The sequence below is a fragment of the Anser anser genome, assembly GCF_964211835.1.
Source record: "Anser anser genome assembly, chromosome: 1".
Lineage (NCBI taxonomy): Eukaryota > Metazoa > Chordata > Aves > Anseriformes > Anatidae > Anser > Anser anser.
The window spans coordinates 66,773-89,670 of NC_139720.1; the positions used below are offsets into that span (position 1 = coordinate 66,773).

General features: G+C 44.9%; 1 protein-coding gene across 8 annotated transcripts in view; it reads left to right on the top strand.

The window, feature by feature from the left end:
- The first annotated feature begins 3,310 nt into the window (after nt 1-3,310).
- Nucleotides 3,311-22,898, top strand: part of GOLGB1 (golgin B1) — a 72,480-nt gene continuing 52,892 nt past the window's right edge. For 2 of the 8 annotated variants that reach the window (XM_083843737.1, XM_083843742.1), the window contains exons 1-6: nt 3,311-5,676; nt 9,803-9,956; nt 15,085-15,181; nt 15,790-15,942; nt 16,390-16,542; nt 21,913-22,071. In XM_083843737.1, coding sequence (XP_083699863.1) covers nt 15,092-15,181; nt 15,790-15,942; nt 16,390-16,542; nt 21,913-22,071 — 555 coding nt within the window. In that variant the 5' untranslated portion in view covers nt 3,311-5,676; nt 9,803-9,956; nt 15,085-15,091. Of the gene's footprint in view, nt 5,677-9,802; nt 9,957-15,084; nt 15,182-15,789; nt 15,943-16,389; nt 16,543-20,805; nt 20,997-21,912; nt 22,072-22,898 lie in introns of those variants that run through there. The other 6 variants (XM_083843738.1, XM_083843741.1, XM_083843740.1 and 3 more) reach the window with 6 other exon arrangements.

Genomic DNA, 22,898 nt, shown 5'->3' on the forward strand with positions numbered 1-22,898 from the left:
ACGTACGTGTGTTCAGAAGAATGGATGTTATAGGAATGATCCTCTTCGTCCTGTAGCTCTCACAGCAATGCCCGTTTGCTCCTTTCCACATTCAACGTTAATCTTAGATAAGTAAAGATCTAACCTTCCCCAAGCCAATTATAAATGTTAATCTTCTTAAATGCTGATTTACAAACCTGAAAGTTTCAATGATACAAACAGTCTTCTTAGAATGGAAAGAAGGTGTGAGATAATCTAGTAAATCACTGCTATTTCAGGAGACAAATCAGAAGGGGTGAGAAGGTTAAGCAGATACATCAGGAGCTATACTGGTTTTGTACACTACCCTATTTTTAACATTTATATAATTATACATGAAGACGAGAGGAAAAAGCTACACGATGGTGTATTTGATGTGAAGATCTGCTCCTCTAACTGGATTTGAGTCTTCTCAGCTAGAGAACTTGAATAATTTAGAGTATAGGAACAAAAGATTTCACATAAATGACCCCTCATAAGTATTAAGCTATGTGGGAAAAACCTCATCTCCACACACATGAAGGGGCATAGAAGAACAACAGCAGGTGGGGGAACCAAATTAGTCTCCTGATCTGGCTAGCCCCAGAGATACTACAGAGGGGCAATCAACCCATAAAAGACAACTGCACAAACAGGAAGGAGCAAAAAAAGACAATAACAGGGAGGGAAGCCCATTAACCTAGTAAGAGAGAATAAGCCCCTGCCTCAGCTTCTCCTAAGGCTGTCATAGGAGACCCATCAGCCCCATCGGCCTGAAGGTGACACCCATCACCATGAGTCAATGGGACAGGTTGCCAGAGTACCTTGCTGACTGGGGGGTTACTGCTCAGGGGCATAGAAAACATTGTGGGTTGCATGGGAAGGGCAATGAGGGGATTGCACAAGACTATGGGGTGGTTAGGGGAGGAACCAAAGGTAGGGAAAGGGATGGGTCTAGGTGGTCTGGGAAGGAACAAGCACGGCAGAATAGAAGGAAAATGGATGAAAGGGGCTGGTTGAATGTAAACAGATTGCTGTTTAGTATGCATGCCCTGCACCAGATCAGCACAGTCTTTCCTGACTTCTTATTAAACTCTAGAGTTCTGGGGATGCTGGAAGACTCTTGTCTTCTTATTAAACATCCAGAGATCTGGGGGTGCTAGCTGACAGCAGGCTCAACATGAGCAAGCAGAGTGCTTTGGCAGCCAGAAGGGCAAACTGCATTTTAGGATGCATTAAACACAGCATAGAGAGCTGGTCAAAAGCGGTGATTCTCATACTATATTTAACATCAGTGTGTGCAGTTCTGGTCTCCACAATATAAAAAGAATGTTAAGGTCCTTGAAAGCATCAGAGAAGGGCAACAAAGCTCGTAAAAGGGCTTGAAGACATGCCTTATGAGGAGAGGCTGAGGACACCTGGGTTGTGTAGTCTGGAGAACAAAGAGGAAACCTCATTGCTCTCTCCAGCTTCCTGAGGAGAGGAAGTGGAGAGGACAACACCAATCTCTTCTCCCTGGTAACTGATAACAGGATGCATGGGCATGGACACAAAACTGCACCAGGGGAGGGTCAGACTGGACATTAGGAAAAATGTCTACTGTGAGGGTAGTCAAACACTGGAACATGCTTCCTAGAGAGGTGGTTGATGCCCCATCCCTGTCAGTGTTCAAGAGACATTTGGACAATGCTCTCAATAATATGCTTTGACTTTTGGTTAGCCCTGAAGAGGTCAGAGAGTTGGACTAGATGGACTAGAACTGGAGTGGGGACAGCATGTCTTGGATGCCAGCAAATGGAGCAAGTGAGAGTATGCTTGTCGGTATGTGGTCATGGGATCGTTAATGAATATCAAGATGGACTAGGCACCAGATAGGTTTATTGATTTGGGAACCAGATGTGTGCGTGTGTATGTTAGTGAAACGACTGGAGGAGTTAACCACCAGAGAAGGACCTGGGGTCCAGCCCAACTGTTGGAGAGACTGTAAGGCATGCAGTCAACTGAGACCCACTCCTCTGTGTTTCTCTGTGCAGGAGACAGACAGCCTTCAGAGCAAGGATCCTGGGCCAGCTACTGGATGGCCTGAGTCGTATTGCAATTACTGATGGGACCCACAGAGCATGTGCCTCTCTGTGTGTGGGTGTGTGCAAGGGGATCTTTAGCAGCAACTGTGTTGGTAATAGAAGATGAAATAATACAATATTGTTTAATATGTGTTACATTTGCGATGTACTATTCCGGGGCTGCGCTTGGAAGATACAAAATATATGTGCAAGGATACCATGGGAGAATGCACCGATTCATGATGAGGAGTAAGGAGGACTAAAAGAATGCTCAATTTGCAAGACATCTAGATAACTGGGGCCTCTTGGACCCTGGGAACTGGATCAAACCAACCTTGCAGTTTGGACTGAGACCGAGGGCTCAGAGAGCATGCGTAAGAAGAAAAGGTTAAAAAGTTCAACTCTGATGAAGACATCTTACTTCATCCCGACGACCACCAGAGAGTAATACGCAAGCGCAGAAGGACTGATAAGATAATTAGCATACGAAGCGGGGCTAGGTGGAGCTAGGAAATTAATATGCATAGATGTGTTGTGAAACTTAATGCATATGTAATATTTTAGGAGATAAAAGAGAACTGAGTGAACAAATCGGACGAAGTTAGATTTGGGCAGGCATGCTCCTAACTTCCGGCGCCTAATAAAGCACCTTTATATAATCACTTTGTGGATTATGTGTTTTCATGAACACTAACAACTGTAGTGGGACTGTGGGCCTCAGGGTCTGGCATGCACAGGTGCTGGGGAGACTGGGCCTGCAGGGTTAGTTACAGCATAGACCAAGTATCTCAGCCCCACTAATGGAAGGATCTGCATTGCGTATATGTTTTTATCTCCCTCTAAGGGATCATCAGCCTGATCAGCCAGAGTCGTGGACAGTCTGCAGCCATTGGTGCTAATTGTGTTTCTGTGAGTGCTGGGTGCTTCTGTCTGTGTTGCTTGCTGGGTGTAACGTACACATATTATATACATGTGTTTGTGTGAGTGTGCCTATTAGGAACGCAGTCTTAGCCTTGCAACTGGTTGGGCCTAGGAGCATGGAGCTGTAGCAGCCTCACTTCTATCAGGCCAGGAGATCTGGCAGCTCCTAACAACAGCACAGAAGAATCAGAGACAATTACCTGCTTTACTTAGGAATGGTTGTAATTCCAAGTTTTTTCCTCAAAAACTGGTTTCTGTTAAAACACAGTAATAGTTTATTTTTATAGTGTAATTTATGAACAAACAAACAACCCCTCAAACAGAAACACTTTATAATAAAACAGAAGTAATTTTAGATGATGAAACAATTAACAGTACTAAACAATGCATGTACTTATCTTTTACGTCTAGCATCATATAACAATGTAAGCAGTACATAAATTTACTTTCTCAGGAGCATATTAAATCAATGCAACAAAACTATGTATAACAAATGTTTCAGTTACTTATACTGAAGCATTATATAATGTAAAAAAAAAAAATCATTGTGACCATTCAAAAATGTTGGTGTTAGTGAATGTAGTGTGATACTATTGGAACCGAGCCCTGAAAAATATCAATGGTAATTCATGTAAGACAGACATAAGTACATAAAGGAGATAGCTTCTGTCTCTGTTAGAAAACATTACTAAACATTCTTAGACTTAGACTGCAGTGTCACATTCAAAATCTTGTTTATGGGCAAAGAGGAAGAACAATTTACGTACGTATGTAAAGCCAAGAATTTATTATTAGTGTAATGGAAATTTTAATAGTCTAATTCAAGAATCATCGTAAGTCTAGATCTAATCACAGAAAAACAAAGAAAAATAATGTTGATTGAGTACTTATACTCAGGTAAAAGTTGTACTAATAGCAATGATACAATCAATATTGCAAAACACACACATGGTTTCGACACAATTTCTGGTTTTACATTCACCAGACCACTGCTCTGGGTCCTAAAGTCTGAGGTTCACTGTAGCGTTGGCAGTGGGGAGGTGTCATAGCCAGTTGTCAGCATCTTGAGCCCTTCACTGGGAGGAAAGTGATGTCCTTGTGGATGGTTTCCTTCTCCTTTTTTTCCCTTTCCTCTTTTTCCTTCCCCTTAGGCTTACTTATCTATGTTTTGTAACCTACATTTATGCCTGCATCTTTCTTCACTGATCTGCAGCTCCATTACATCTGAATTTACTTGATATGGTGCCCCGCACACATACCAAAACCTGTTTTGTCCAGCTCTACATTATTAAACTAATCATTAGTTACTTGTTTATAGACAAGGGGTCTCCAGCACTGGAGCCTGTGCCATGCCTCTTGTTATCCTGCACCTATTCTCTACACCAAATACTGTCTCTACTTTTCAAGACCTCAGCCGGTGTACCAGACCTGCATTTCTCTACTCTGCATCTAATGTTAGAGTTTTAAATATCGTTCTAGAATAATTGCTTGTTATTACTACCTATATGAAACTATGATTATACCACACAAACAAAAGTAAATAAATTAGCCATAGGCACCTGATAATTAGAGAAATTGCTCTCTCATCTAAACAAAGTGAAACGAAGCCAGAGACAGACCGCAAAGGTTCAGACAGTTCAGACCAGCCTCAGTCCTGTAGCCTTATGAGCTCAATACAGAGCCGACGCTCTGTTCCTAGCCATAGCAATGCCTTGTTACATCGTGGTCACATCGGCAGCAGAAACACCAGCGCGTTCGAGCGTCCGCGTTAACACAGCCGGCAGCCAACGCCGCGCTGCGCAGCCCCTCAGCGCTCAGAGCGCGGCCTGAGGGGCGCGGCGCGGCCGTGCGGGGGCGGGGCCCTCGGAGCGGGGCCAGCCGGGGGCGGGGCGTCCAAGCGTCGGGGTGGCCCCGCCCTCCCGCGCGGACGAGATGCACGGTCCCGCCCGCCGTCCCCCCGCAGCCCTCGGCATGCCTCAGAAGCCTCGGCTAACGGGCGGCTTCCTCGTTATCGGGCGGGCCCGCAAGGCCCCCTCGGGGTTGGTGGGTTTGTGCCGTGTGTCAGCGCAACCGCGGCGCCGAGGCGGGTCCTTCGCCGCGATTGGCTGAGCGATCTCCTGCGCCCCGCAGCCGATTGGCTGTTCTCCGGCGGGTAGGCGGGGCCGGACGGGAGGCGGAAGCCGCGGCGGAGCGTTCCGGTGCTGAGGTGGCTGGGGCGGGCTCGGTGCCGTGGCGGCTCGGTTGTCGCTGCGTGCCGGTTGCTGGTAGGTCGGTACCTTCCGCCTCCTGGTGCCGTCCTGCGGTTGTGTGAGGTCTGTGGGGCTGCCGCGCGGCTCTCGGCGGCGGACCTGGACCTGGACCGGACACGGGCCGCTGTGCGGCGCTGGGCACCGCTGCCAGCTCTGGCGGGAGCGGCTCCGCTGGTGTGTGGGAGGAATCGGGGCGGGTTCGCGGCTCCTTGGGGTCCAGGGCGGTGAGGAACGGCCGGGCGGGCTGGGCCGGCGGCGGTCTCCGCCTTCACCGGGCTCTGTGGTCAGGCCTGGTCTCGGCATGCCGGTGCCCGCGCTACGACCGAGCTTCTTTTGTTGGGGGTCTGAGCTCGGTGCCCAGGTTTAACCAGCAGTGGAGCCCTTCCTGGGAAGGTTTCTGCGCCGTGAGCCCCGCCGGAGGCATAGCGATCACCTTGTCCTCGCCGGTAAGTGCGGGATTGGCGGGGCAGCCGGACGCTCCCGTAGCTGCACTGTCGTTGGGACGCGCGGGCGAACCCGCTGGCAGGGCTTGCTGCCGGCTCCTTGAGATCTGGAGCTGTGGGCAGGCGGCGGTGGTTGGTGCCTGTTGTGCTCCTTCGTTCCGTGTTGCTTTTAGGGACTCTCTGCTCCCCGTGAGAGGTTTGTCCCAGGGCTTCTGTATAGCGACAGTGCTTTCAATGCCTGTTTGCTTCCCAAAGGAGGGAAAAAAAAACACAAAGAATTAAAGTTAATTTATGTATAATAAAGTTACAATAGAATAAATCAGTTATAGATACTGTCAAGGCTTTCATCATTAATTGATATGTAGAGATAGAAATGGATACATTTATGCCTAATATATTGCTTGTATGCGAAAATGGAAATCCAAGTCAGTATGATACCAGAAGAGCAATATGCTTGCCTCTGCCAGCTGTACTGTTTACTTATTTGGGTGAGGCAGTGGAGCACAGAATAACCTGTGTCCTTTTGTGCTTGTCTACTTCTGTTTATAAGGAAATTGGCCAGCACTATGTAATGCTTTACTGCTATAAGCTCAGCTTTAGCAAATCATTTGATACAGTTTCCCACAGCATTCTCCTGGAGAAACTGGCCGTTCATGGCTTGAACGGATGTACTGTTCTCTGGGTTAGAAAAAAAAAAATGTCTGGGTCCAAAGGGTCCTCGTGAATGAAGTTAAATCCAGTTGGTGGCCGATCATATGTGGTATTCTTTTGTGCTCAATATTGAGGTCAGTTTTGTTTAACATTTTTATTAATGATCTTGATGAAGAGATTGAGTACACCCTCAGCAAATTTGCAGATGATGCCAAGTTGGGTGGGTATATTGGTCTACTTGAGAAAAGGAAGGCTCTGCAGGGGAATCTGGATAGATGAATGCCGTATAATGGGATGTGGCCCAACAAGGCTGAGTACCAGCTGCTGCACTTAGGTCATAGCAACACCAGTGCAGCAGTACAGGCTTAGAGAAGAGTGGCTGGGAAGCTGCCCAGCAAAAAAGGAACCTGGGGGTGCTGGTCAACAGATGGCTGAACAGGAGCCATTGGTGTGCCCAAGTGGCCAATAAGGCCAATGCCATCCTGGCCTGTATCAAAAATGGTGTTGCCAGCAGGACTAGGGAGGGAAGGAATTGTTCCTCTGTAAACAGGACAGGCAAGACTGCATTTCAAGTACTGTGTTCAGTTTTGGGCCCCTCACTGTAAGAAGGTTATTGTTGAGTCTAGAGTAAAGGCAGCTGAGAGAAAACCTCATCGCTCTGTACAACTACCTGAAAGGTTGCAGCAAAGAGGGTGTCGATCTCTTTTCTCAGATAATAAGTGATAGGATGTGAGGAAACAGTCTCAAGTTGCACCAGGGAGGTTTAGATTGGATACTGGGAAGAATTTCTTCATGGAAAGGGTAGTTAGGTTTTGGAACAGGCTGCCCAGGGAAGTGGTGGAGTTGCCATCCCTAGAGGTACTTAAGGACATGGTTTAATATGGAGTTGGTAGTATTAGGTGGTGCTTGGGCTTGATAATGTTAAGGGACTTTTCCAACCTCAACCGTTACATGATTCTAAGTAAATATGAAGTGCAAGCACCAGGCTATTTCTGCTACAGGTCTGTGAGGCTAATGTATAGGACAGCTACCAGCTTGTCTGCTGACTCTTGGCTTTGGGATGGTATTTGAAGGTGTTAAGCTTGTTCTTGGATTTAACCTCAGGGAGGGAGCAAAGAAGATGATGCCAAGCTCTCCAGTGGTGAGCAGTGACAGAACAAGAGGCAGCAGGCACAAACTGAAGCACAGGAGATTCTCTCTGAACATCAGGAAACACTTTTTTTTTTTTTTAACTGCATGGGTGACAAAGCAGTAGCACAGGTTTCGCAGAGAGACTGTGGAGTTGACCTCCTTGGAAAGTCAACTGGGCATAGTCTGGAGCAAGTGGTTCTGAGTGGCCCTGCTTTAGCGTTGGAGTTGGACAAGATGACCCCCCAGAGGTCCTTTCCAACCTCAACCATTCTGTGAAAAAGATCTTCCTCCGCTCAGCTTTCTCTTAGTTGCTGAATTTGGTCCATCAAGTTCACAGCTTTCTTGTACTGGGGAGACCAGAACTGGACACAGTACTCCAGTTACGGCTCTGCCAATGCTGAGTGGGGAGTAAGGATAACACCTCACTCCTGGCGATGCTCCTGGTGCAGCCCAGGATGCTGTTCGTCTTTGTCATGAGGCTGTGTTGCTGGCTTATGGTCAACCTGTTGTCTACCATGACCCCTAGGTCCTTCTTTGCAGAGCTGCTTTCTAGCTGGGTGGTCCCTAGCATGTGCCTGCGGTTGTTCCTCCCCGGGTGCAGGACTTTGCATTTCTGTTGGTTGAACTTCATGAGGTTCCTGTCAATGTGTTTCTTCAGCCTTTCCAGATCCCTTTGGGTGGCAGCATGACCCTCTGGTGTATCAGCACCTCTTCCTCATTGTGTGTTGTGAAAATTTGCTGAGGGTACGCTCTGCAATGGTATCGGCTAGCTCATTTTGCACTTGTGGGTACATCCTTGTGGACTTGTGTATGACCAGTTTGTGCTCCCTAACTTGGTCCTCTTCGGAGTGTAAATCTGCATTGCTCCAGACTTTCAGTCTGTTGTCAGGGCACTGGGATTCCTGAAGGTCTTACCTGTATGTGCCGAGGGGAAGAGGGCATTGAGTACCTCAGCACTCCGTGCACTTTGTCATCAGGACATCTGTCACATTTTGCAGTGGGCCCATGTTTTACCTAGACTTCCTTTTGCTGTTTATGTATTTGCAGAATCCCTTCTTGTTGTTCTTTGCATCCCTTGCCATATTCAACTCACCTGAGAAAATAATTTAAAAGTGAGTTAGAAAGACATGAATCTTTAAGACTTGAGCTCATGTTATTAAACTCCATGTCTATGCAAATAGGTACCAGCTCCTCTGTTTGCATCTTGAGGAGCCCAGTTTTGAGCCAAGACTGGCAAGAACCTGTAGTTCAGTATCAGGTTATTGCAGTCAGTCTGGACATAGGCCAGGGAATCTTAAGTTTCTCCTCAAAGTCCATGTGCAGACGCTTGAAATTGTAATTCCTGTAGACTAAAGATACGTGTTGAGCCCTATAACACATTCTGCTTACAACGAATGCCTGCAGATGCCTAGATTCTATATTTTTTCCCCCATGTTTCTAATACCACTTCTAATAATTCCTCTTTCGTGTAGCATTTAAGTTCTATCAATCCTGAATCATGTTGTATGATATTTCATGTTACCTCTCAGCCACATATTGTGTATTTGTGACTTTGAGATGTAGCCTAATGGTCAGTAGGAAAATCAGAGTCATCCTCTTCAAATATTGGTGATTGTCACCAATAGGCATTTGTGCATTTGGCTGACATTTTAGAAATATGCTTTTACCACTGCCAAGAGAGTAGGGCGTGTTCCTCATTGGAGGACGGTGGGGGTGGTGGTTTACAAGCCACCTTTATTATTTTTATTCTTTAATAGCTTATTGTTCTTATGAACCAGTGATTTCAGGTCTTTAAATGAGTCTTTTGTATTACTGACTTGGTGACCAGTTAATGCTGAAGGAAGAAATGTCTCTGGTAGAAATTATAAAGCCTATATTACTGTGGAGTTCTATGACTTAGATTCGTGCAGGGCCAGCTAAGATGTGTGCAAAATGCTAGTGCTTTTTTTCACTGGCTATCATATTGATACAGAACATGTGCAATCATAGCTTTATGACGGTGTCCTTCTCCAGCAGCAGTGTCATCTCCAGAATTCTTTGCAGGAAAGACTATTTGAGGCCTGGCTTTTTCTTTCTTTCTTTCTTTCTTTCTTTTTTTTTTTTGCTTCACTAACTTCGTAAGTATTTTATTCTGTAGGCTGCAGAGATTTAAGTTCATGCCATTAAGCATTAGAAATCAGAGTGTGTGTTTGCAAGAACAGGAGAAATTATATTTTATGAACAAGGAAGACTTTTCACTTCTTACGCTTATTCCAAATGAGTGATTGTAATAATCCAAGAGTGTGCTGTGTAGGATGAAGAATGTGCTTATTTCCTTACTGTTAAATTGTTTTCTTCTCTCCCCAAGAATCTTGGTTCCTGTGACCTGTCAGTATCCAAGAGATTTAAAAAAAAAAAAAAAAAGAATGGTGTGAAGGACCTGTGCATGACGAATAGTACTGTCTGGAAGTCTCTTCACTGCTGAATAAGCATACCTACCAGCTACTCAGTGCATGGGAGAGGTTGGTGTTCACATGGCATTTTCTGCTACTGATATTGAAATGTGCATTGTTACCATGATTCTATGATTTTCTACTTCTGTAAAATCAGGTAGTTAAAAGGTGACTGCTACAAAAAAGTAATGCACCGGTGTCCTCTTAACTGTCAGTATTTCCATGCTTTAAGTGGCAATGTAATGTGAAAGATTAGCTTACAAAGATAAATGGGGGCAAGAATAAGTAGATCATTGTAGCCAGCCTTAGAAGCCTACCTCTAGGTAAAACATACATCTTGTCAAACTGAAAGATTCTGTATGGTGGAGATAATTATTCTAATATGAACTAGAGTTTATATCTAATGTGATACTTGCATGTCTTACAGTTGGGACAGATAGCATGTTTTTTTGTTAAGAGAGATGTCAAATGTCCCATGTGACCTGGTCTTCATAGTATGTTAGAATAACTTAGGTCGTAAGGGATCTTGGGAGTTCATTTGGTTCAACCCTCTGTTTTTAGTCTGGCCAACTTTAAAGTTAGATCAGGTTGCTGTAAGCCTATTCCAGTGTGGTTTTGTGTGTTTTGTTTTCTTTTGTCGCCTTTGCTGTTTATTTTTTTTTCTCTGATTGAAATTCCATATACTGCATGCAACTTGTGTGCACTGACTCGTATCCTTTTGCTGTGAACCTTTTAGAATTGTCTGGCTCTGTCTTCAACTACCTGATGGATAGAAAACACCGTTCTGTGATTATAGAATCACAGAATCATAAAATATCCTGAGTTGGAAGAGACCCACAAGGATCATTGAGTCCAACATTTGGCTCCACAGAGGACTAACTAAAAACTAAATCATATGTCTGAGAGCCTTGTTCCAACAGTTCTTGAACTCCATCAGGCTTGGTGCTGTGACCACTTCTCTGGGGAGCCTGTTCCAGTGACTGATCACCCTATCAGTAAAGAACCTTTTCCTAATACCCAATATGCACTTCACCTGATGTAGCTTCTTGCTGTTCCTTCGGTCCTTTTCTATTACAGGGAAGACAATGATTATATGTCCCTTCTTGCCCTCTGTTCTCAAAGCTGAACAAACCAGCATTCTCAGCCTCTCTGTGTCTTGAAATCCAGAACCTGATCATCATGGGAGCTTTCTGCTGTGTTTGCTCCACTTCCTTCCTGACCTTTTTTATGTACCAAGGAGCCTGAAAGTGGACACTATGCTTTAAATGTAGTCTTACAAGTGCTGAATAGAAAGGATGAATTGCTTCCCTCAGCCTACTTGGTACAGTCTTATTAATACAAACCAGTATGTACTTGGTCTTCTCTACTGCAAGGGAACACTGCTGATTTGTCTTAAACTTATCTGCAAGCATCCCAAGTTTGTCTTCTGCAGCACAGTTTTACAGCCAGTTGGCCCCTATTTTGTGCTTCTGCATATGTTTATTCTACCCTGCGTGTAGGATTCTATTTGAGTTTGCTGAACTTCATGAGGTTTCAATCAGTCTATTTCTCTAGCCTGCTGACATTCTTCTGATTGTCAGCTCTGTACTCTGGCTTATCAACTGCTCCTCACAATTTGGAGAATTTTTTGAGGGTGGATTGCATCCCCTTGTTCAGGTTATTAATGAAGATCATATTCTGCCACTTATCCCAGGATGGCAAATTGTGTTGCTGTGTGTTACGGCTGCCATTTTGTGATTCTTCAGCCCCATTTTGGCTTCTGAGTTTCAAGGAAAGGAAAGAAGGTATGCTAAGTGTCAGCCAGGGAATATATGCCCTCTCCAGTCTGTATCTCTATGTCAAGGTCCTGTCCTGTCATATATGTGTTATGCAAAGGTCTCCTCTTTCTCATGGGACATACCTTCATCTACTTAAGCATCAGGACTCAGTTCAGCATTCCCACTACTTATAACTAGAAAGCTTGTTTTGCAGGTATTGTTGCCTGTATATATGCTTGGCCTGGAAAGAAGCGTCTATTCGTGTAAGAGTCAGTTATTCTTCTTTTGAATAACTATAATTCAGTAAACTGGAGCTGGTCTCTTTTCAGTTGTGCCCATTGAGAGGACGAGAGGCAACGGGCACAAACGGAAGCACAGGAAATTCTGGCTGAACGTGAGAGGGCATTTCTTTACTGTGAGGGTGACAGAGCACTGGAACAGATTGCCCAGAGAAGTTGTGGAGTCTCCTTCTCTGGAGATATTCAAAACCTGTCTGGATGCCATCCTGTGCAACGTGGTCTAGGTGATCCTGCTCAGCAGGGGGGTTGGACTAGATGATCTTCAGAGGTCCCTTCCAACCTTGACGATTCTTTGTCTGTGGTTATGTAATGACATTGTTAAGGAAGGTCAAGAATGAACTATGAGGGTAAATTGAAATCCTGTATAAAAATGTATTTTGCAATAACGCGTGTAGAGTGGTAAAGATACCATCTTATCTTAACAATACATCTGCTTATGTGTTTAAAGAGTTTGGCTTTTCTTGGTTACGTGACCACTTATGTATTCCTTTGGTAGTTTAACACTGACTAGCAGCCAGACACCACAACACTGCTTCCTCACTCCCCCTCCTCGGAAGGACAGGCAGAGAAAATATGATGAAAGAAAGCTTGTGGGTTGAGGTGAGGACAGGGAGATCACCCACCAGTTACTGTCATGGGCAAGACAGACTCAGCATAAGGGGGACGAATATAATTTATTGCCAATTAAAAATGGAGTAGAGCAGTGAGAACTAAAAGCAAACTTAAATACTCCTTCACATCCACCTTCTTATACCTCCTCCCTCCAAGCAGCACAGGGGAGTGGGGAATGGAAGTTATCGTCAGTTTATAATGCTTCATTTCTGCCACTCTTTCATCCGTATTCTTTTTCCCTGCTCCAGAGTGGGGTCCCTCCCACAGGATGTAGTCCTTCCTTGAACTGATTCTACATGGGCTTCCCACAGACTGCAGTTCTTCAAGAGCTGCTCCAATGTGGGTCTATACCATGGGGTGCAGTCCTTCAGGAATGGACATGCTCCAGTATGGGTGCTCCACAGGCTGCATCTCCTGCCAGACAGCCTACTACCGCATTGGCTTGTCTATAGAGGCTGCAGTTCTGGCCCAGAGTCTCTGCCTGCATGGACTGTCCACGGGGTGCAACTTCCTTCAGGCCATACCTGCTTATTCCACTGTGGGCTCCTCCATGGATATTTGCTCTACTGTGATACACTATGGGCTGCAGGGAGATGGGTTGCAGGGGGACAGCCTGCTCTACCATGGTTGTCTCTATGGGCTGCAGGTGATCAGTTCCAGTGCCTGGAGTACCTACTCCCCCTCATTCTTCACTGACCTTGGTGTTTCTCTCAACGTTTTCTCACTCATCTCTCTCAGCTGCTGTTGTACAGCATTTCTTAACCTTAAACATGCTCTCACATAGGCATAACTAGCGTTACTCATTGGCTTAACTTTGGCCCATGGCGGGTCCCTTTTGGAGCTGGACCAGTTTGTTTGGAACTGGCTCTTATCTAACATGGGGAAGCGTCTGGACTCTTCTCATAGAGGCCAGCCCCCCCCAGCTACCAAAACCTTGCCATGTAAACCCAACACAACTCCTGAGGCTTGGCTTTGGCTTTTCTCTCTGTTGTGGTTTCACCCCGAGTTGGCAGGTAAGTACCACATAGTCTCTTGTTCACTCTACCCATGTGGTATGGGGGAGAAAATTGGAAAGGTAAAAATGTGATAACTCATGGTTGAGGTAAAGACAGCTTACTAAGTAAAGCAAAACTTTTGTGCACAAGCAAAATAAAACAAGGAATCAGTTTGCTACTTCCCATCAGCAGGTAGGTGTTCAGCCACTTCCAGGAAAGCAGAGCTCATCACATAGGGAAAACAAACACCATCGCTCCAAACGTCTCTGCTGTCCACCTTCTTGGACAAGCTGAAGAAGTGGGCCGATGAGAACCCAATGAGGTTCAGCAAGGCCAAGTGCAAGGTGTTGCACTTGAGCTGGGGCAATCCCAGGTATTTATATAGACTGGGAGAAGAGGAACTTGAGAGCAACCTTGTGGAGAAGGACTTGGGGGTCCTGATGGACGAGAAGCTGGACATGAGCTGGCAGTGCGCGCTTGCAGCCTGGAAGGCCAACTATGTCCTGGGCTGCATTAAAAAAGGGGTGGCCAGCAGGGAGAGGGAGGTGATTGTCCCCCTCTACTCTGCTCTTGTGAGACCCCACCTGGAATACTGCGTGCAGGCCTGGGGTCCCCAGCACAAGAAGGATGTGGAGCTCTTGGAATGGGTCCAGAAGAGGGCCACTAAGATGATCAGAGGGCTGGAGCACCTCTCCTATGCAGAAAGGTTGAGGAAACTGGGCTTGTTTAGCTTGAAGAAGAGAAGGCTCCGGGAAGACCTCATTGCGGCAGTCCAGTACTTGAAGGGAGCATATAAACAGGAGGGGGTACACCTGCTTACATGTGTTGGTAGCGATAGGACAAGGGGGAATGGTTTTAAACTAAGACGGGAGATTTAGGTTGGAAATTAGGAGAAAGTTTTTCACTCAGAGGGTGGTGAGGCACTGGAATGGGTTGCCCAGGGAGGTTGTGGATGCCCCATCGCTGGAGGCATTCAAGGCCAGGTTTGATGCAACTCTTGGCAGCCTGCTCTAGTGGCTGGCAACCCTGCCCAGAGCAGGGGGGTTGAAACTACATAATCTTTAAGGTTCTTTTCAACCCAGGCCATTCTATGATTCATTCTATGATTCTTTACCCTAGTTCTTATTGCTGAGCATGATGTCATATAGTATGGGATATTCCTTTGGTCATTTCAGGTCAGTTGTCCTACCTGCATCCTCTCCAGTCTTCTTGTGTGCCTTCAGCCTTGTTGCTGGTAGGACAGCATAAGAAGCAAGGTCCTTGACTCTATGTAAGCACTACTCTCCATCCACGAAAAGCATTGGTGTGTTACCACCGCTATTTTCATCAAAAATCCAAAACACAGCCTCATAGGAGCCTCTACAAAGAAAATTAACTCTATCCCATCCAAAGCCATGACACTCTCTTGGCAGAAGAGATGTATTCTCTATAAGACTGGTCTCCTCTGTAACACTGAAAATCAGCATGGAGGGATACCTGCGTTATCCTAGCAGTTTTGACTGCAACTGTATTCTGACTCTTTGTTTTGTTTCAGGCTGAAGATGCTGAGCCGTTTGTCAGGTTTAGCAAATACTGTTCTACAGGAGCTGTCAGGTGATGGTGCAGATGCAGTTACTGAATCCTCTGTGACTGTAAGTACATTGTAGTGGAAAGATTTTCACATCTTATTGAGAGTTACTTGGGGAGTGTAAAGTATGTGGTTTCAGTGAAAACCGTTTCCTGTTTCTTCGCTGCTGAGTGCTAGACCGAACTGGCATTCCACTCTGTTTCCTGTATTTCTGACCTCTTAAGTCAGCACTTTTGCGATGCAGACCATAGTCTTAGTTTCAGCACCTCATATAGAAAAAAAAATTCTGAGTGAAGAAAGACTTATGAGAGTGCTAAATATTCTGTAAAGCTTAAAAGGGAGCTCTGCATAATTGGGTTACAGTGGAAGGGTTGATCTGCACGTTGCTCTCTGATACCTGAGACAGTGCAGAACATGTGGGTAGTAGCATCCCCCCCAAACTGTTTCAGATTTGCTGTTGTCTTTGGCAAATGTTTTGTTTTTTTTTTTTCTTGTATATTTTTTTTCAAGGCTATCCCGAGCTTTTCTCCTGGTTTCACCTAATTGTGTGTAGTTCTGTAGGCTGCATGAAAGAGTGCAGCATTTAGGAGTGGCAATGAAGATACCATTTGGATGCTATACTTCAGTCTTTTTGGACTTCTTTCCTCCAGAGTGCTCATTTCACCATTTCAGGTACAAACTTCAGAGTCAGGAGCAGAAAGCATGGAGGAGGCACCTGGGGAGTTACTGGAGCGCCTAGCTCAAACAGAAAAACTAGTTGTCCAGCTGAAGGATTTGATCCGAGAAAAGGATGCTCTGCTCCAGCAAAAAGAAACCGTACTCAAGGTATCATTTCTTTTAGTGGGGACCTGGGAACAAGAGTGAAATGCTGCATCAGCTTTCTGTGCAAGTCAGTCTCTGTTTTCTTCCAAGCCTTAGAGATATCTGCACTACTAAATGCATCAATTTCAGAGTGATTAAATTCCAAAGAATGTGCGCTAACCATAGAGATGTAGGATTACACTTACCTTAGGTGTAGTTGCCTCTAGAGTAGATACATTGCATGCCATGTATTTTGTTGTGGAGCTCCTCTGTGCCCACATGGAGTCCTCATATATATTGTTATACTAGTATAAAAAATACTAATATCTCTTGTGATTTTTTTTCCAGTTCAGAGTATCTGAGACAGAATGGGCTGTATTGCAGCCATCCAGCAGTCCAGTGGTTTTATGGCACGTAACCAAAGATATGTATGTGTTTTAAGCATAATCCCTTTGAATCCTTCTTTTACAGGAAGAGCGGGAGGCTGCAGATGCAAAACTGATGAAGCTGAAACTTCAGGCCAAAGCCAAACTGGCCTCTCTGAACAAACGCATTGAGGAGTTGACAGAGAAAGGATCACCGATGCCTACACAGACCTTATCAGAAGAACAAGTGTATTCTAAGGTTGGGAGAACAGGGCTACTTAAAAGATGTTAGCCTCTATATATAGTTTGGTATTCTCTTACATCTTAGGTCCCAGAGAGCTAGTAGGACCTATCTCTGTTATTAGCAGGTCATTCATAGTTCCAACTAGGATGTCTGTCCTGTAGGAAGCTGGTCTGTCTAGCTTTTTTGTACTACAGATGCCCTTGGGGTGCACAGCTTGATGTCCTCAAGGGTGTGGGCCAGTTTCACTTTGCATACCTTTGGCATATCTTTGGTAATCTGTTACAGTTAAGTTTTTCCCTGCAGAAATCACATCTCTGTGTCTAAGCTGTAAGTTTCAAAAGATTACCTGTCATGTAAGTACAGCAAAGGAAAGATGAGGTTGGCTGGAATACAAGAACAAGAAGGTCATTAAATTTGAAAGGCATTTGAAGCCATGTAGCTTGCTGTGCTACCTCAAAGTTTTGTGACTAACAAGACCTGTTCATATAAAACTGGGTAAAAGTAGGGAGAAAGAGTGTAGAGAGAGAGAAGCTATTAGCTACTAGCTAGAAACTACCATGGTTGGCAATTTCTGAAAAATTTTGAAATTGTTCTGCTGACCACATACTTTTTTCTTTAAAAAGTTAATATGACTAGGCAAGGCAAATGCAATAGAAGTCCAAACGGATCACAGGACATTGGACTCATAGAATCATGTAGGCTGGAAAAGACCTCTAAGATCATCAAGTCCAACTGTTAACCAAGTACTGCCAAGTCTACCTCTAAACCATGTCCCCGTGTATCACATCTACACGTCTTTTGAAGACCTTCAGGGATGGTGACTCAACTACTTTCCTGGAAAGTGTGTTCCAGTGACTCCCAATCCTTTCAACGAGGACTTTTTTTTTCCTAATATCCAATTTAAACGTGCCCTGGTGCAAGTTAAGGCCATTTCCTCTTGTTCTATTGCTTGTTGCCTGGGAGAAAAGACTGACCCCCCCATCCTGCTAAAGCCTTCTTTGAGGTAGTTGTAGAAAACAATAAGGTCTTCTCTGAGCCTCCTTTTCTCTAGACTAAGTAAGTTCCCTCAATGTTTCCTTATAAGACTTGTTCTCTAGACCCTTCACTGGCTTTGTTGCCCTTCTTTGGACATGCTGCAGTACCTCTATGTCCTTGTAGTGGGTGAGAGACCCAAAACTGAACACAGTGTTTGAGGTGCAGCCTCACCAGAGCTGAGTGCAGGGTTTCAATCACTTCCCTAGTCCTGCTGGCCATGCTATTTCTGATGTGAGCCAGGATGCTGTTGGCCTTCTTGACCAAGTGAGCACGCTGCTGGCTTATGTTCAGCTGGCTATTGAGCAATACATCCAGGTTCCTTTTCTGCTAGGCAGTTTTCCAGACACTCTTCCCCCAGCCTGTAGTGTTACAGGGGGTTGTAGTGCCCCAAGTGCAGGATCTCACCTTGTTCAACCTCATACAGCTGGCCTCAGCCCATCAATTCGGTCTGTTCAGATCCCTCTGTAGAGCCTTCCTGCCCTCAAGAAGATCAATGCTCCCACCCAACTTGGTGTTGTCTGCAAACTTACTGAGGTTACACTTGATCCTCTTGTCCGTTTCATTGTTAAAGATACTAAAGAGAACTGGCTGCAGATGATCTTCATTACACTAGGGAAGATGAGGGCTAATAGAAACATTGAAAAAAAGATTAAAAGATTATGGAAGATGTTAAAAGGTGAGTGTAAGTGATATTTAATGGTGAACTGTCAGGTAAAGAGTGGCTATTAATTGAAAGACACCTGAAAGACAGTCCAGTCATTGGTCACAGCCAACACTGATTAACTAGGGGAAGGACCAGTTTAATGAACTTAATTTCCTTTTGTAACAAGGTACCCACTTAGCTGACCAAGGGAAGCCAGTTGATGTAATCTTTTTGGATTTCAGTAAAGCTTTCAATACTGTTTCTCACAGTATCCTTCTGGACAAAATGTCCAGTATACAGCTGACCAAATGCATAGTACGGTGGGTGAACTGTTGGCTGATAGGTCAGTCTCGAAGGTTTATAGTAAATGGGGTTACATTAGGCTGGTGGCCAGTCACTTGGTGGGATTCTGCAGGGCTCTATTTTGGGGCCAGTTCTCTTTAACGTTTTCATAAGGGACTTGGATGCAGGACTCAAAGGTATACTAAGTAACTTTGTGGACAATTCTAAATTGGGAGGAGTGGCTGACTTCATCCACGGTAGACAGGCCTTGCAGAGAGATCTTGACAAATTAGAGACCGGGGCAATCACCAACCACATGAAGTTGAACAAGTGCTGGATTCTGCACCTGGGTTGGGGTCACCCTGGATATATGTACAGACTAGGGAGATGAGAGGCTGGAGAGCAGCTCCACAGACAGGGATCTAGGGGGCTCTGATTAATGGCAAGCTGAATCTGAGTCAACCGTGTGTCATGGCCTTCAAAAGGTCCAACCATATCCTGGGGTGCGTCAGGCACAACATTGCTAGCTGGTTGAGGGAAGTGACTGTCCTGCTCTAGTCTGCATTGGTGCAGCCTCACCGTGAGTGCTGTGTGCAGTTTTGGGTGCCAGAATATAAGAAGGACATAAAGCTCTTAGTGTCCAAAGGAAGACTACATAAAGATGGTGAAGGGTCTAGAGGACAAGATGCATGAGGAGTGGCTGAGGACACTTAACTCATTCAACCTAGAGAAGAGGAGGCTGAAGGGAGACCTCATGGCAGCCGACAGCTTCCTCATGATGGGAGTGTGGAGGGGCAGACGCTCATCTCTTCTATAGGGACCAGCAACAGGTCTTAAGGGAATGGCATGGAGCTGTGTCAGGGGAGGTTCAGGCTGGATATTAGGAAGAGGTTATTCACTGAGAGGATGGTTGGGCACTGGAACAGGCTCCACAGGGAAGTGTTCATGGCACTAAGTGTGATGGAGTTCAAGAAGCATTTGGGTAACACAGACATATGTTCTGATTTATGGGTGGTCCTGTCTGGAGCCAAGAGTTGGACTTGATGATCCTCGTGGGTCCCTTCCAACTCAGGATATTCTATGATTCTAATGGAGTAATGATTGGCTACGTGACTTGTACTTAATATTGTTGATGGATGACATCACAAAAATTACAGGAATTTGTTGCTGTAAATTGCTTTACACTATCATCTTGATAACCTTTTTCAATACAAAGTAGCACTTGGTTTTCATACGGGAGGAACTGGATGATTTTGAGGATTAACATAATATGAAAATGAGACAATTTAACAAACAGGAGATCAAGCAGTTTTGGTATCCCGCCACTGTATACTGCAAGGCCATGGAAAAAAATCCTCAGTCTGTGTAGATATGTCACTCAGGCTTTATTTCACTGAGGCTTTATTTACCTTATTTGGCTGTAGCATGTGTAGTCCGGTGTGCTGTTGCATTATTTTTTGTAGACTGTTATGGACTAATGAGCATTTCTGCTGCAAAATTCAAATTCATCAGTTGAAGGCAAAATCAGAGAGAGTTTATTACCAGTGAATCAATGTGATGTAGATTTTCATTAAAAGGGTAGGTTTTTGTTTAAGGCAAACAGTTGTCCCATTATATCAAGAGTGGCAAGGCCTTAATATGGAGTGTATTCATGTTCAGATCACTTAGAATTAGGAAAGATGAATTCTGACAGCAGCAAAGGACTTTCTGTTTCCCAGTCATACTAGCAACTGCTTTTACTAGACATGCAAAATATTTTGGCTATTTAGTCAGCCAAAGGCTTAGAGGCCACAATTTTTTTCTAGAACTGTGTGAGGAAAGTAAGCACCAAGAAAATGACAGAACTGTCAAAGTGAAAGGACCATAATGACAGGTGAATGAGTGGGTATTAATTATCTATTAAGAAAAATGGTTTAGAAAAAGCTTCTAATTAGAAGAAAGAGATCTTGGTACAGCATTCAGCGGAAATGTTGGGCACCAGAGTGTTACCGGGTTTTAGTTCAGAGAAATGATGTTAGGACAATTACTGGCAATATTATGTATTTGACTCAGAAATAACTTGCCAAATATTTTGTTTTAAGGCTATGCCTACTGAGAAGCTACAGATTCCTTTATAATTATTTACCTAAGAAGATGCTGCCTTGAGTAATGGTGATATTTCCACGGGAGATATCTTGTTACTTGAAGGAAAAAAAAAACATTCAGGTTAGGGTTGCATGTTGTGTTGAACATAAGTGGTTCAACTAGGAAATCATGAGGGATCTACACAGCAAAACTTTTTCTTATTTGGTTTGCCTTTTTTCTCCTCTCCATGACAGGGGCTTTCTCCTCACTGTAATAACCCCAGGCAACAGTACCGGCTGGGGCTACTCAGCTGGAAAGCAGATCTGCAGAAAAGGACCAAGGACTCCTGGTAGACACCAAGTTGAACATGAGTCAGCAATGTGCCCTTGCTGCTAAGAAGGCTAGTGGCTGCATTAGGCAAATTATCACCAGCAGGTCAAGAGAGGTGATCCTTCCCCTGTACTCAGTACAAGAAAGACCTAGACATAAAAGCACAGAATGGCTTAGGCTGGAAGGGACCTTAAAGAACATATAGTTCCAAATGCCTGCCATGCACAGGGATACCACCCACTAGATCAGGCTGCCCAGGGCCTCGTCCAACCTGATGTCACACACCTCCAGGGATGGGGTATGCACAGCTTGCAGATGCAGGACCCAGATGCAGGACCTTGCACTTGGCCTTATGAACCTGTACAAACCTTCATGAGGTTCTCAAGCCTGTCATAGTCCCTCTGGATGGCATCCCTTCCCACTAGCATGTTGACCACACCATACAGCTTGGTGTTGTTGGCAGGCTTGCTTGTGCACTGTCCATTTCAGTGACAAAGAAATTGACCCCTGAAGAACACCGGTTGTTACTTATCTCAACTTGGACACTGAGCTGTTGACTGCAACACTCTGAGTGCAACCATCCAGCCGATTCATTACCCACCAAGCAGCTCATCTGTCAAATCCATGGCTCTCCAGTTTAGAGACAAGGCTATTATGTGGGACAGTATCCAATTCTTTGCACAAGTCCGGATAGATAATGTCAGTTGCTCTTCCCCTATCCACTAATGCTGTAACCCCATTGTAGGCGGCCACCAGATTTGTCAATGCAAACACTTAGGAAACACTTCCCAATTAAAGACATCTTGTACATGCCTATATAGAAATGAGGAAAAATGTTACTTAATGTAGCCTAACTTCATTTTAAGAAACAAAGAATAAGTAAAGAAATAAAAAAATGTTTTATGATTAGGAGTAAAGAGTGATGTAGCATTTCATGTTTGATTTATTTTGTTTATTTTCAAAATTGAGCAATAGTACCAATCAGTTTTCTTTCTTGTGTTTCTTTTCTTCTCAATTCTTTCTTCTTGCAGTGTCAGAGTAATCAAAATACAAATGAAGGGCACAGAGATGAAGTCAAAGGACTAATAGAGCAGCTCAGGGCACAAGAGGATACTGTTCAGGATCTGAAGGAACAGCTGGCTCTAGCCAAGATGAATCTTAATGATGCTGAAATCAAGTACGCGACACAGGTACACAAAAAGGCTTCTATTTTTATGTGTTTCTCACTCCACCACTGACACTGGCATAATTTAGGACAGTTGTTCTTGAGGACATGCTGCTGCTTAGGGGATATGGCCAAATATGGCAGTCTTGACAGAAGTGAGGCTACCATAGCTCCATGATCCCAGGTGCAGCCTGAAAATGCAATTCCTGGCAGCTATGCATGTACAGCTCATTTATACATGTACACAGACAGCCATACAGATCAGCACAGAATGAAGCACCAGCACTTGCATGAACACACGCAGTATCAAAAGCCTCACCCTATTTGCCTCTCAGTTCAGATGAGAGAATAGTGAGAATATGTACAGACAGAGATTGTTTCCTACCAGCAGCTGTGCTTTGACACTGCCCAGTAACTGCCCCCTGGATCCTAGTCTCTCCAGTTGCTTGTAGGTAGACATGCAAACCCACAGGGCCCACAGCCCCACTCCTCTGCTCACACACACGCACAGAGCTGACTCGGACTCCCCTGGTCCCTCCAGTTGCTAACTCTCTGTACCTGCCTTGGAGAGGTACAGGCGTACTAATGGACATACATAACATACACTCATGCACACCCTGACCAGGACTCTTTTGGTCTTTCCAGTAGCCAGCTCCCTGTGGTCTCACCCTCAGGGACATGCAAATACACAAAGGCAGGTCTTGCTCTTAGAGAACCTCACCAGGACCCAGTGGTGTCTCTGGTAGCTAGCTAAAGCTCCCCTGGCCATCCAGTCGTCAAGTCTGCTTGTGGTTGTCCTTGGGCACCATACACCCTCTGTCCTGGCTCCCAGGCCTCTTCACCTACTTGCCA